The sequence below is a fragment of the Leuresthes tenuis genome, unplaced genomic scaffold (genome assembly GCF_036924035.1).
Source record: "Leuresthes tenuis unplaced genomic scaffold, fLeuTen1.0.hap1 SCAF_1, whole genome shotgun sequence".
NCBI classification, from domain to species: Eukaryota; Metazoa; Chordata; class Actinopteri; order Atheriniformes; family Atherinopsidae; genus Leuresthes; species Leuresthes tenuis.
Window position 1 is genome coordinate 9,654,867 of NW_027325355.1, and position 13,547 is coordinate 9,668,413.

The 13,547-nt window shown below is 41.5% G+C and overlaps 2 protein-coding genes across 8 annotated transcripts in view; one reads left to right on the forward strand and one right to left on the reverse strand.

Annotated features, from left to right (window-relative positions):
- LOC140292462 (NLR family CARD domain-containing protein 3-like) overlaps positions 1-13,547 on the forward strand; it is a 596,771-nt gene that overhangs the window by 249,952 nt on the left and 333,272 nt on the right. The window lies entirely within an intron of this gene.
- The window catches only part of LOC140291480 (NACHT, LRR and PYD domains-containing protein 3-like), a 227,820-nt gene that overhangs the window by 11,492 nt on the left and 202,781 nt on the right, over positions 1-13,547 (reverse strand). Inside the window, exons 1-11 of one of the 7 annotated variants that reach the window (XM_072379417.1) lie at positions 13,443-13,500; positions 13,246-13,344; positions 12,306-12,413; positions 12,120-12,221; positions 11,015-11,085; positions 10,082-10,366; positions 9,067-9,135; positions 6,270-8,064; positions 3,928-4,101; positions 2,460-2,621; positions 15-188 (exon numbers count right to left, since the gene is read on the reverse strand). In XM_072379417.1, the coding sequence (XP_072235518.1) occupies positions 15-188; positions 2,460-2,621; positions 3,928-4,101; positions 6,270-8,064; positions 9,067-9,135; positions 10,082-10,366; positions 11,015-11,085; positions 12,120-12,221; positions 12,306-12,373 (2,900 nt within the window). In that variant the 5' untranslated portion in view covers positions 12,374-12,413; positions 13,246-13,344; positions 13,443-13,500. The other 6 variants (XM_072379418.1, XM_072379419.1, XM_072379423.1 and 3 more) reach the window with 6 other exon arrangements.

Genomic DNA, 13,547 nt, shown 5'->3' on the forward strand with positions numbered 1-13,547 from the left:
TCATGAATCCTTACCTGAGTGTTACGAGTCTGCAGTTTTGACTCTTCAGTCCAACAGAAAGCTGCTTAACTCCTGAATCCTGCAGGTTGTTGTTACTCAGGCCCAGTTCTGTCAGAGTGCAGGACTGGGAGCTGAGAACTGAGGACAGAGCTTCACAGCTTCTCTCTGAGAGGCTACAGCCACTCAGTCTGAGGAGGAAATGAGATGGAAGGAAATAACTTGATCCATTGATCAATCAAACTACATTCATATTTGATTAGTGGAAGAATTCTGTTTCACTGTTTGTTTCAGTTTATTTGTTAATTACATTAAAGTGATGGAAAATGTCTACAAGTGCTGTCTTAGCTCAGTAGATGGAGAAAATAAAAGATGTATCTTCTGCTGTTATTTGGCTCATCCTGTTTTGTTAGTGATGATCTCAGCTCAGCAAAGAACACCATGGGAGCAAAGCATCTTCTCACACTAACAGTCAGCTGTTTTGCCGGCACCACTGTGTTATCTTCATCAGCTCATATGAACAAATGTGGCTGTTAAGGCCCTCGGCCTCTGGAGAACTCACTCAACCTCCCTCCTTCATGCAAAGTCGAGTGTCATCATCCAGCAAGGATTGGCTCTTTTGAGCCTTCTGCCCTAAATTCCTCAGGTTTATCTTGTCTTTTTGGTCCCCTTGTTCACTCAATAAAGCTTTAAACTCCAGCTTAGCATGTGGAAATACTTCATGTAACTTCCCTCTAACCCTAGCTGAGAAGGGCTCTGTAGCTGCAGCCTTTGTCTGTCACTCTGCAGGCTGCCATGCTTTCTGTAGGACTGACACACATTTCTTCCAAGAAATCAATACATAAAGGACAACTTGTTTTTCTCTTACATCGACTCACTTTGAAAAGTTCCCACAGAAAAGTACATTTAAAAGACTTAAACTGCACTTTGGTTATTTATTTATTCATTTGTTAGAGTTTCTCGTGTTCAAAACAGACAAAACAGACAGCAAAACTAAATCTACACTTCAGGACGTTCTGTGATAGAAATATTCTGATCCTTTATGCCCACATAATCATTTCTGCTTCTGTGTAACTGCTTATGTTGACGTATGCATGAGATTAATAGCTGCACTCAGAGATCACCACTGTCCGCTCTAAGAACTGAGTGTCCCACAGCCTTGGCGGTATCAACACCACTATCTGCTCCCTGCAGGACAGAAGGAAATGTCTCATGCATAGACGCAAGCATCCGTCTTCTCTACCCTATAAAAGCCTCCTGAGAACTCTGTATCTTTGAACATTTGCATCACAGCTCCTGTATGTAAATGTTCCCTTGCTGCAGGATAATTAAATGTCCTCTGCTTTTGAATTTCAGACAGTATTCTGAGTATTCTTATTCGTTTTCCAGACATACTGAAAACATGCAGTCATCATGACTCTGAGGAGTCTGGGGAGGAAATATCAGAGAAAAACAGCAACATTTCTGTGGACTGTGTGGAGCTGTTTTTGGAGAGCTTCTAGATTTAGTCTGACAAAAGGCTGTAAAATATCCTTTTTTATGCCATTTTAATATTTGGACTCAGACTTGGGGAGCAGCAAGGACTTGGAGATCCTGATTGTAGTCATCTACAGGCATCTGTTTATAAAAATAACTTAAACATGATATTTTTCCATTGTGTTCAAACATGTCTTCTTCACTTCCAGTAACACTTAGAAGGATTCTGTCTGTTTGGGAAATATATTCAGCTTCTGATTCACTAAAAGATTATGTGGCTTTGTCGCCCGTTAAATGGCAGGAAACCAGAAGCTGCACATCTGTCTAATTCACAAGCGTTTAAAAAAGGGTCAGGGTCATTAGCAAATAACCATACAGATATCATAACTTTGTTCCAGTGCAGTGTGTCCACATTTAAAGGAGGTTTGATGCTCACATTTAGAGTAAAAAACAGCTCTTATTTCTGTAAAGTAGTTTACTTTGGGTATGTGATGGATCTGTGTTTTAGGACAAATCTACAGGAATGGAAAGGATGGACATACTGCATCTCAGTGTGGTCTGCTAGCTGTACTGAAGTAGACAGGAATATGCTGCAGAAAGTGGTCAACACTGCAAAGAGGATCATCAGCCGCCCTCTCCCCTCCATGGACTCCATTTACAGGGTTTTATAAATCTTTGAGCTAAGCTAGGCTAACATGTCTTGGACCCATCTCTGTATCTGATCCAGGGTCAGAGGACCAACAGACACTTCTCACTGTTGTTCCTGCAGATGTTCTCCTTGGAGACCTCCTCCACAAATATCTGCTGTTTCTGTTCAACCAGTGTTTCTGCTGTGAGCAAAGGAAAAAGGCTCCTACATGTGCGATTGTTCATGTAACACTCAGCAGGAAGCAAAAACACAGGGCTGAGTGCAGGACAGAGAACATGTTTCCAGCTCTTCCTCCTCTATCAGACATTGTGTGTGGCTGAAGCAGGCCTCTCCATACCTGAGTTTGTGTGGATCCTTCAGTGCAGCCATCAGCAGCTTCACTCCTGAGTCTCCTGGATGGTTGTAGCTCAGGTCCAGCTCTCTCAGATGGGAGGGGTTGGAGGTCACAGCTAAGGCCAGAAAAGCACAGCCTTCCTCTGTGATCAGACAGCCTGACAGGCTGCAGACACACAAAACAACACAGAAACTCTGAGAGAACTACTCTGAAATTGAAGCTGAATGTCATCAAATGTTTAGATTATTGTGAATATTTCAACATTTCACTCTTCACTGTACTCTCACTGTTTCTCTTCACTCTGCACACCTCAGACTTCCAGTACACCCCAGAGTCCTGTCATCTCCACAGATATTCTGCTGACTCTGCAACTGTATCAGTCAGCACAGTTACGTGCACATTTGAGTGGAGCTTTGCTCGCAGACTGACTGGACCATTTAACTGGAACACCATCCTGGTAACTGTTCACATGCAGAGGAGCAGAATCCAGTTACTGACTGAAGTCTGTCTGATGCTGCAACTCTGTGGGCTGAGTGAGAAACATCTCATAGTTGGATATTTTCCCAACAGAGCACTTTCTCTCAGACTGCAGGTTTACTTGTGGTTCCCAGGGTTTCAAAAAGTAGAATGGGAGGCAGAGCCTTCAGTTATCAGGGCCCTCTCTGTGGTACCAGTTGCCAGCTTGGCTTCAGGAAGAAGACACCCTCTCTACCTTTAAGATTAGGCTTAAAACTTTCCTTTGTGATAAAGCTTATAGTTAGGGATGGCTCAGGTGACCCTGAAACATCCCATAGTTATGCTGCTATAGGCCCAGACTGCTGGGGGACCTCCCATGATGCACCTCTCCTCCCTCTGCTCTCTTTTCTCTCCATGTTCATATGACATTATTGTTGTCATTAACTTGTGTTTCTCTTTCTCAGCAGGTATCTCTGGCCTGGTGTTATGGTGCTTGTTGTCCCCCAGCTGGTCGAGGCAGATGGCTGCCCTTCCTGGTTTTGGTTCTGATGGAGGTTTCTTCCTGTTAAAAGGAAGTTTTTCTCTACACAGTCGCCTCATGCACGCTCAGGACGGGAGATTGGATCAAAGAGACGTTTCAGTGCAATAAACATACAGATATCATAACTTTGTTCCAGTGCAGTGTGTCCACATTTAAAGGAGGTTTGATGTTCACATTTAGAGGAAAAAACAGCTCATGTTTCTGTAAATTAATTTACTTTGGGTATGTAATGGATCTGTGTTTTAGGACAAATCTACAGAAATGGAAAGGAGTTAAAGTAAAAGAGCACTTTGGTATTTCTTTAAACTGTGTGTTATATTTCATTCTCTTCATTATCAGAGTTATTTAAGCCAGATAATAAAAAGGCAGAACAGATCAACCTCTTTCATTGATCAAGATACCTGGAAGCTGTTTTTTCATCCATTTAAGCCAGAATTATATCAGCTCTCAGCTGAAAAGTTCATGAATCCTTACCTGAGTGTTTCCAGTCTGCAGTTTTGACTCTTCAGTCCAACAGAAAGCTGCTTCACGCCTGAATCCTGCAGGTTGTTGTTACTCAGGCCCAGTTCTGTCAGAGTGCAGGACTGGGAGCTGAGAACTGAGGACAGAGCTTCACAGCTTCTCTCTGAGAGGCTACAGCCACTCAGTCTGAGGAGGAAATGAGATGGAAGGAAATAACTTGATCCATTGATCAATCAAACTACATTCATATTTGATTAGTGGAAGAATTCTGTTTCACTGTTTGTTTCAGTTTATTTGTTAATTACATTAAAGTGATGGAAAATGTCTACAAGTGCTGTCTTAGCTCAGTAGATGGAGAAAATAAAAGATGTATCTTCTGCTGTTATTTGGCTCATCCTGTTTTGTTAGTGATGATCTCAGCTCAGCAAAGAACACCATGGGAGCAAAGCATCTTCTCACACTAACAGTCAGCTGTTTTGCCGGCACCACTGTGTTATCTTCATCAGCTCATATGAACAAATGTGGCTGTTAAGGCCCTCGGCCTCTGGAGAACTCACTCAACCTCCCTCCTTCATGCAAAGTCGAGTGTCATCATCCAGCAAGGATTGGCTCTTTTGAGCCTTCTGCCCTAAATTCCTCAGGTGTATCTTGTCTTTTTGATCCCCTTGTTCACTCAATAAAGCTTTAAACTCCAGCATAGTATGTGGAAATACTTCATGTAACTTCACTCTAACCCTAGCTGAAAAGGGCTCTGTAGCTGCAGCCTTTGTCTGTCACTCTGCAGGCTGCCATGCTTTCTGTAGGACTGACACACATTTCTTCCAAGAAATCAATACATAAAGGACAACTTGTTTTTCTCTTACATCGACTCACTTTGAAAAGTTCCCACAGAAAAGTACATTTAAAAGACTTAAACTGCACTTTGGTTATTTATTTATTCATTTGTTAGAGTTTCTCGTGTTCAAAACAGACAAAACAGACAGCAAAACTAAATCTACACTTCAGGATGTTCTGTGATAGAAATATTCTGATCCTTTATGCCCACATAATCATTTCTGCTTCTGTGTAACAGCTTATGTTGACGTATGCATGAGATTAATAGCTGCACTCAGAGGTCACCTACCTTGGCGGTATCAACACCACTATCTGCTCCCTGCAGGACAGAAGGAAATGTCTCATGCATAGACGCAAGCATCCGTCTTCTCTACCCTATAAAAGCCTCCTGAGAACTCTGTATCTTTGAACATTTGCATCACAGCTTCTGTATGTAAATGTTCCCTTTCTGCAGGATAATTAAATGTCCTCTGCTTTTGAATTTCAGACAGTATTCCTGAGTATTCTTGTTCATTTTCCAGACATACTGAAAACATGCAGTCATCATGACTCTGAGGAGTCTGGGGAGGAAATATCAGAGAAAAACAGCAACATTTCTGTGGACTGTGTGGAGCTGTTTTTGGAGAGCTTCTAAATTTAGTCAATAAAATGCTGTAAAATATCCTTTTTTTATGCCATTTTAACATTTGGACTCAGACTTGGTGAGCAGTTTGGAGATCCTGATTGTAGTCATCTACAGGCATCTGTTTATAAAAAAAAATCACTTAGACACCTGATTGAAGTCAGGTGACACGACCTGGCTCAAAGGCCACATCAAAAAGGAGGAAGCACACGGTTTTAAGGTTTACAAAACAAGTATTTTATTTATTAAAGTAATCCAAGTCCAAAACTAAACTGAATATGCAACAAAAGAGTAACTGTGAGGAGTGGCAATTAGTTGCAGTGATGTTGTACATGGAAAATGTGCTGTCAGTGTGTTGTATGGTGCAAAACTTCAAAACCAAAAGGTAATGCCAACAGAACCCAATATACGCTGCTGTCCTCAAGGAGCAAGCCTCTCCCAAAGGGACAGGGACAGAGCTTTTAATCACTACCTCACAGAACGACGTTGCACTGAGTTGCACTAATCAGAGCCCAGTGCTCCAGTCAGCTCAGGATCTGAGGGGAGATAAAGAAACATACCCACACAAGGCCCCGAAAGACACCCAAAGGGCCGTGACACGAAGTAACTAACTAATGATATGGGAGCAAATAAACTCCTTTAATTAATCAATGAAACAAATTGACTCTAAAATTGAAAAATAATTGTCACCATGTTCTTCCTCAGAAGAACTGCTGAGTTTCTATTTCCAACAAAGTATCATCTCATATCACTTGTAAGATGATATTTTGTTGTGAACTGACACTGTAGATAAACTAAAGTTAATTTGAAACTGAGTTTAATGCTGATTCTGCTGTTTTTTTCCAGTTAATAAGTATAGAATGTATTTAAAAAGAAATGTATCTATGTTTGTACTCACAGCACTTTGTTGGAGGCTTTGACCACTGGCAGCAGCCTCAGAAGAGCCTCCTCTGAAGCAGAGTATTTCTTCAGGTCAAACACATCCAGATCTTTTCCTGATGACAGTAAGATGAAGACCAGAGCTGACCACTGAGCAGGAGACAGTTTATCTGTGGAGAGACTTCCTGAACTCAGGGACTGTTGGATCTGCTCCACTAGAGAACGATCATTCAGTTCATTCAGACAGTGGAACAGATTGATGCTTCTCTCTGCAGACAGACTCTCACTGATCTTCTTCTTGATGTAATCAACTGTTTCCTGATTGGTCTGTGAGCTACTTCCTGTCTGTGTCAGCAGATCACGTAGGAGACTCTGATTGGTCTGCAGGGAAAGACCCAGGAGGAAGCGGAGGAACAGGTCCAGGTGTCCATTTGGACTCTGTAAGGCCTTGTTCACAGCACTCTGATGGAGATGTTTTACATATGGTTCATTGAACCATTTAGGCCACCAGTGGGTTGTTTGCTGCTCCATCAGGTTGACTCCAGAGTTGATGAAGGTCAGATGGACATGAAGAGCAGCCAGAAACTCCTGAACACTCAGATGGATGAAGCAGAACACCTTCTCCTGGTACAGCCCTCTCTCCTCTTTAAATATCTGTGTGAACACTCCTGAGTACACTGAGGCTGCTGAGATATCGATGCCACACTCTGTCAGGTCTGATTCATAGAAGATCAGGTTTCCTTTTTGCAGCTGCTCAAAAGCCAGTTTTCCCAGAGACTCAATCATCTTCCTGCTCTCTGGACTCCAGTGTGGATCTGTCTCAGCTCCTCCATCATACTTGACCTTCTTCACTTTGGCCTGAACCACCAGGAAGTGGATGTACATCTCAGTCAGGGTCTTGGGCAGCTCTCCTCCCTCTCTGGTTTTCAACACATCCTCCAGAACTGTAGCAGTGATCCAGCAGAAGACTGGGATGTGGCACATGATGTGGAGGGTTCGTGATGTCTGGATGTGGGAGATGGTCCTGCTGGCCTGCTCCTCATCTCTGAATCTCTTTCTGAAGTACTCCTCCTTCTGTGGGTCAGTGAACCCTCTGACCTCTGTCACCATGTCAACACAGTCAGGAGGGATTTGATTGGCTGCTGCAGGTCGTGTGGTTATCCAGAGGCGAGCAGAGGGAAGCAGTTTCCCCCTGATGAGGTTTGTCAGCAGCACATCCACTGAGGTGGACTCTGTAACATCAGTCAGGGGCTCCTTGTTGTGGAAGTCCAGAGGAAGTCGACACTCATCCAGACCGTCAAAGATGAACACAACCTGGAACTCTTCAAAGCTGCAGATTCCTGCTTCTTTGGCTTCATTAAAGAATTTATGAACAAGTTCCACCAAGCTGAACTTTTTCTCTTTCAGCACATTCAGCTCTCTGAAAGTGAATGGAAACATGAACTGGATGTCCTGGTTGGCTTTGCCTTCAGCCCAGTCCAGAGTGAACTTCTGTGTTAAGACTGTTTTCCCAATGCCAGCCACTCCCTTTGTCATCACTGTTCTGATTGGTTCATCTCTTCCAGGTGGGAGTTTAAAGATGTCTTCTTGTCTGATGGTTGTTTCTGCTCTGCCTGCTTTCCTGGATGCTGTTTCAATCTGTCTGACCTCATGTTCATCATTGACCTCTCCAGTCCCTCCCTCTGTGATGTAGAGCTCTGTGTAGATCTGATTCAGAAGGGTTGGGTTTCCTGCTTTAGAAATCCCCTCAAACACACACTGGAACTTCTTCTTCAGAGCAGATTTAAGTTTAGGCTGACACCTGTGAAGAGCCTCTGAAAGACAGAAAAACACATACAATTATTTTTCTGTCATTAAGCAGTTTATCGTGTCAAAAATAAGTCATCAAACTCCATGTAAGGAGTTCATGTGTTTTGTGACTGTAATGTGCCTCTTTCAAATGTTTGTCTTATTTATCTGGTTCTGGTTCTGCCAGAGGTTTCTTCCTGTTAAAAGGGAGTCGTTCCTTTCCACAGTTGCCACAGGCACGCTCAGGACGGGAGATTGGACTGAAGACAACTTTCGGTGCAATCTGTTGGTTTCCTTAGCTAGGATATTAATTTTTTGAATTAGCTCTATATGAATTAATTGGATTATGATTACAATGAATTGAATTCCAATTGGCTTGAATTGGACTATATTACTTAAGTGCCTTGAGATGACAATTGTTGTAATCTGGCGCTATATAAATAAAATTGAATTGAATTGAATTGAATTGAATTTACTGCAAATGAAGCTGCTGTTTCATCATTTCAGATTAATCTCATAATGTTTTATCAGTTCGGGGAATGAAAGAATGTGTTTATTCTTCACTGATATTACACAAATTAAATCTTAATGTTCAAGTTCATATAGAATCATTCAAACGCCCTGTAGGTGGGAACAATTAAAAGAAAGTGAACTCTGTGGAAACAACGATAAAATGTGTACATCACCTTCATTTATCACATGATACCACAAGTTACAAGTGAGTTAAAGTGAAATCTGAAGCTTTGACCCATACAGTGAGAGCATCTGAAAGTGCTGTTTGCTTCCATCTGTGGCCTTAGATGGAAGAGTCACTGCAGAACACACAATGTTTCTGAGAGGCCATCTTGTGTTGAATCATTTCTGTCCTGTTCACACTTTTCTCTGACAGGAATATAGTTCAAGTGATTCCATTCCATTTCAACAGTGGTCATGCCATATCTGCACAAATAACACAGAGCAGAGGCTCTTCCTCTATTGTAACTCATCAGATTGGCTTCTTGTTTTTCTGAGTTGCCGACATCACATACCTGTTGATGCTGATGAAGCTGATGTAGCTGCTCCAGCCGACAGGTCCAACACATTCTGTGATGCTTGTCCTGTTGGAGGAAAGTTAATCTGAAATCAATCATAAAGAATTCCTCCTCACATAACAACTGTGTGGAATCAACGAGCCGCAAAGTTTGAACTTTCAAAGTAAAGCTTTTAGTGTTTGATACATGCTGTAAAACATCGTCTGTGTGCTCCACACATACTTTTTAATACTTTGTTCTTCCTCTGACTAACCTTTATTCATCTTGATCTTGTTTAAAATGTAACATGTTCAATGGTATACATCTCAACCATCACATCCACTGTATCCAGTCTTTCTGCTTTCTCCAGACGATACTTTCTGATGGCTTCAAATACATCCAGTAACTCAGGATTCTGAAGGTACCAGTGGAAATGTTTTAGCTCCTGTTCTCCCAAATCCTCCATGGTTTCCAGCAGGATCTGAATTGGTGTTGGTTTAAGTCTGTAAAAATGACACTGCTCCCCTACTAATGGCCTTCTCAGACGTCATAAGACAATCCCACCACTTCACTCTGTAACCCATTCACTTCAACGGCTTGCATTGTGCAATTATGTTTTGTCACTGTGAAAAGTGCAAGTCAAGGCAAAACTGGAGGACAAGCTGGTTGTGTGGGTGAATTATTAGCAAAGATCCCTCCTGCACCCACAGAATCACTGTCAGGGCAGGGGTGCATTGCAACATGAATGGGAACAGGACAGATTAACCCTCCTTATTGACTGCATATAGCCTACAACACATACCAACCAATAGCTTCCTGCCTGCCAACAACAAAATAATGTGTCTATTATGCTCTGTACTTTGCCTCCAGTGTGCTGAACTCAGGCTAAGCACATGTCACACTTGGTCTTAAAGGACCCTCATGGATGTCAGCTCTTTAAGAGAAGTTTCAATTATTAGTCCAAAAGACTAATCTTGTCAATACAACTGAATATAAAGATATAAGCCCTTATTACAGAAATATGTGGCCTTACCTTCTTGTGCTGATGGGCCAGATAACAAACACAGCTGAGAGGAAAGTGTACGATCTAATTTTTGAAGATGTTCCATCATCTTCCTGCAGGCTTCCTCTCCTTTTCTTCTTACATCATCGATGAGTCTTCGTGCCTTATCTGCTCTGTTCTGGTTCTTCTCGATTATTGCTTCTTTCTCCAAATCACTGAAGACACCATCTGCTAAGAGGGCATCAAGCAGCTGCTTGAGGATTTCTGCTGGGACCCTCGTCACAAACTCCATTCGTATTCTTTTGAGTTCGCTCTCTGCAAGATGTCATAGACATGAATCTCACATAAACTTTGGTCTTTTCAGTAAATTCTTGAAATGTAAAAAATAATTAATCATGAATACTTCAGGGGTTCATGTACATTTTGAAAGCTGACACAGTAAAGTGCTGGATAATTGGAAGCAGGAGCCCAGAGAGACAGTCAGTGATGAATGATGTCATGAACATAGCTTTCATCATGCTTTTGTTGATAAGGGGATATCATATACCTGTGAGGCTGAGGGAAGAGGAGCTCGGTCTGTGTGGAAGATTTCCCAAGAAGTGTTTCTTCCTAATACCACACACTCAAACCAAGTGAGCAAATGGGACCAGAGTGTTAATGTAAACAATATGATCATGATATAAAAGGCTGAACATCAAAGTATTCCAAAAATTGGGGTAAATTTGGTTGGATTTGGTTTTATGAACCTTCCAGACTCTCAGAGTCATAGCTGTTGTCCATGTTTCAGAACAAAGATATCTTGATCAGAAATGGTTTGTTCTATATTCAACCAGATTAACAGTTACTGCTAACTGAAGGCTTAAGGACCCACAAAGAAACAAGCAGGGCTGTGATTTGGTCAGTTTGAGCATCATGTGTCTCTGCCTCACTGATGTCTCCATGCAGAACCTGTTGGACTCCTACCTGCTGAAGGTGGTGGAGCTGCCTGGGTTGGAGGGCCCTCCAGGTGCTCCACAAGTGTCTCCATCTTTGCTCTAAAGAAAAAAAAGGTCTCTATAATGCAACAAAAACTAAAAAAACTGATGCAAAACTAAATTACTAAGTATGTAACAAGAGTGTGTGAAGAAGTTTTCAAATATTTCACCATGAAGCCAATCTGAGTATAAATAGGCCTATAGGCCTATAAATAACACACCAAACTTAGTAAATTAATCCTAAATAATGATAAAATAACGTCAATAGTTTTAAGTCGAGACAACTGAACAACAACAGAGCAGGACAACAACAACAGGCCCTCCCTCCCTGCTAGTCTGGAGTCAGTCAGTCAGTCCAATGGCAGGACAGACTATTGTCTGTGACATATGTGACATATTCATTTTATATAAGCAAACTTTCATGAAGCAAACACTAAAGCTGAGTTTGTAATGAACAAATCCTAGCCAGGTACATAACATTTATCCGAAGCTAGCTAGCAGGACAAATAAACAAACAAAATGTTACTCCTCCAGCTGTCCTGCCCACATCACCAACACATGCCTTAACTTTATCCTTAGAGCGTTTTTCTTCCTCCATTTTCTTTTTCTCCTGCTTTTCCACTAATATAACTTATTTTTGATGCCATTACGACGTTTGTCTTGTTTACTTTTCTCGCTAACAGGAATGATGGGTAGATCAATCATTCCCCTCATACTTGTCGACGGCCGGCGACACCACTCAATGTGTGACAGTGCTGTCCAACAAATGTGACCTAATACTGCCACAAAAATACCAGCAACAGTTCCACTTTGCAGTTTATTTTATTTATGTCCTACATTTGTTTTTTATTAATATAAGCGATGTAATAAATACATGAGATAGGTACAATAAATACAGGACATTTTAATTCTCCTCAGATGAGACTGAACATGCAGAGGTTTGTGGAAAACATCCAACACACACCGCTTCACATATGAACATAGAAATGGATGTGAAACAGAGCTGAGCTCACATTAAACACATGTTGGAATAAAAACTGTTCAAACTGACTCTGCTACATTTTACTCTGTTACAACATTTACACTCAGCTCACCTCTGAAAGGATGGATGTTGGTCTGATTTGAAGTCACCCTCGCGACCCATTGACAGATCGCTCTTCATGGACACACAGCTTGGTTCAGGTTCTGGTTGGTTCCTGTGAATAAAGGTGGTTTGGTGATGTGAGTGCTGAGCTCTGACATGGAGAAGAGTCATGGACAGTTAGAGATGGTCATCTCACCTCTGAGCTTTGCTCTGGCTCTCATGTTCTCCACACAGAGTGGTTTTAGTGTCCTCACACTGATCCATGCTGCTGAATTCACATCAGCTCACACACACTTTCTACCATCTGCAGAGGGAACACAAATCATTCATCTGCACATCAACTCCAATCCTCCTCTCCATCATTTGGGCTGTAAAAAGAGCAGCTGCTGTACCTCCATCAGTCCGGCATGGAGCTACCACCCAGCACACTCATGATGATGATGGACCATTACGTACATTTACTGACATGAAACAGGACGGAGATCAGCTGATTTAATGTCTGAACCAGAAACTGACTAATATACTGTTAATAATAGAACATTCTACCATGGGAAGGTTCCATCTTTGTCTGCAGGTTCCATCTTATGTTTAAAAGTACAAATAAAATGTCCCTGATAAAAACTTGAATGAAACTTTTTAACTTTTAGTTGAATTCAACAAACAAAAAGAAACAAAAATGAAGGATTATTACTCCCATACAAAGGAAAAATCTGAATAAAACATCACAAACTGACCCATAAAGTAGACAGAACATCTGAATCTACTTAATTTCATCATTAGACAATATTAGTGGATTATATGTTCCATCAGAGCTGCACACAGCTTCATAACTGACTACAGTCAGACACATTTAACTGACAGTCATGTTATTTTATTCTGAAAGGTGACACAGGAAGCAGCAGGAAGCTGCTGGGTCTGACTGTAATGGAGGAGCTGATGGTTTCATTCTATGAAGATCAGTTCTTCATGTAGAAAACAAACATCATCAGCTGATCATCGTGTTGTTTGATTCCAGTTCATCAATAATCTGATAATCATGCAGATTTGTCTTAAAACTCAAAAGTGATCAAAGTTTGTTCTGAAATAAGAAGTGAACATGTTCCCCAAACATTACAGAGCAAAAACAAACAGCTTACAGGTTACAGGAAACCGTTCTGTTGTCATCAGAGAGTCAAAGCAGATGAGGCTGGAATGCAGCATCAATCAGGTCCGGCCTCTCCCAGAACATAATATCACTGTGTGTAAAGTCATCCTCAGCTCAACTCATTTTTCCAGCCCATGAATTTGATTAACTGAGGACTTAAAATTGAAAACGTTCCTAATCCAGGTTTACCTTCAGCTGAACAGCAGCAACAAGTCTCTGAAGGTCACAATAAGTTTCTGTGATGCCTTAACAAGCGTTTCTGTGAAGAGATGCAGAGCAATAAAAGATTCACTG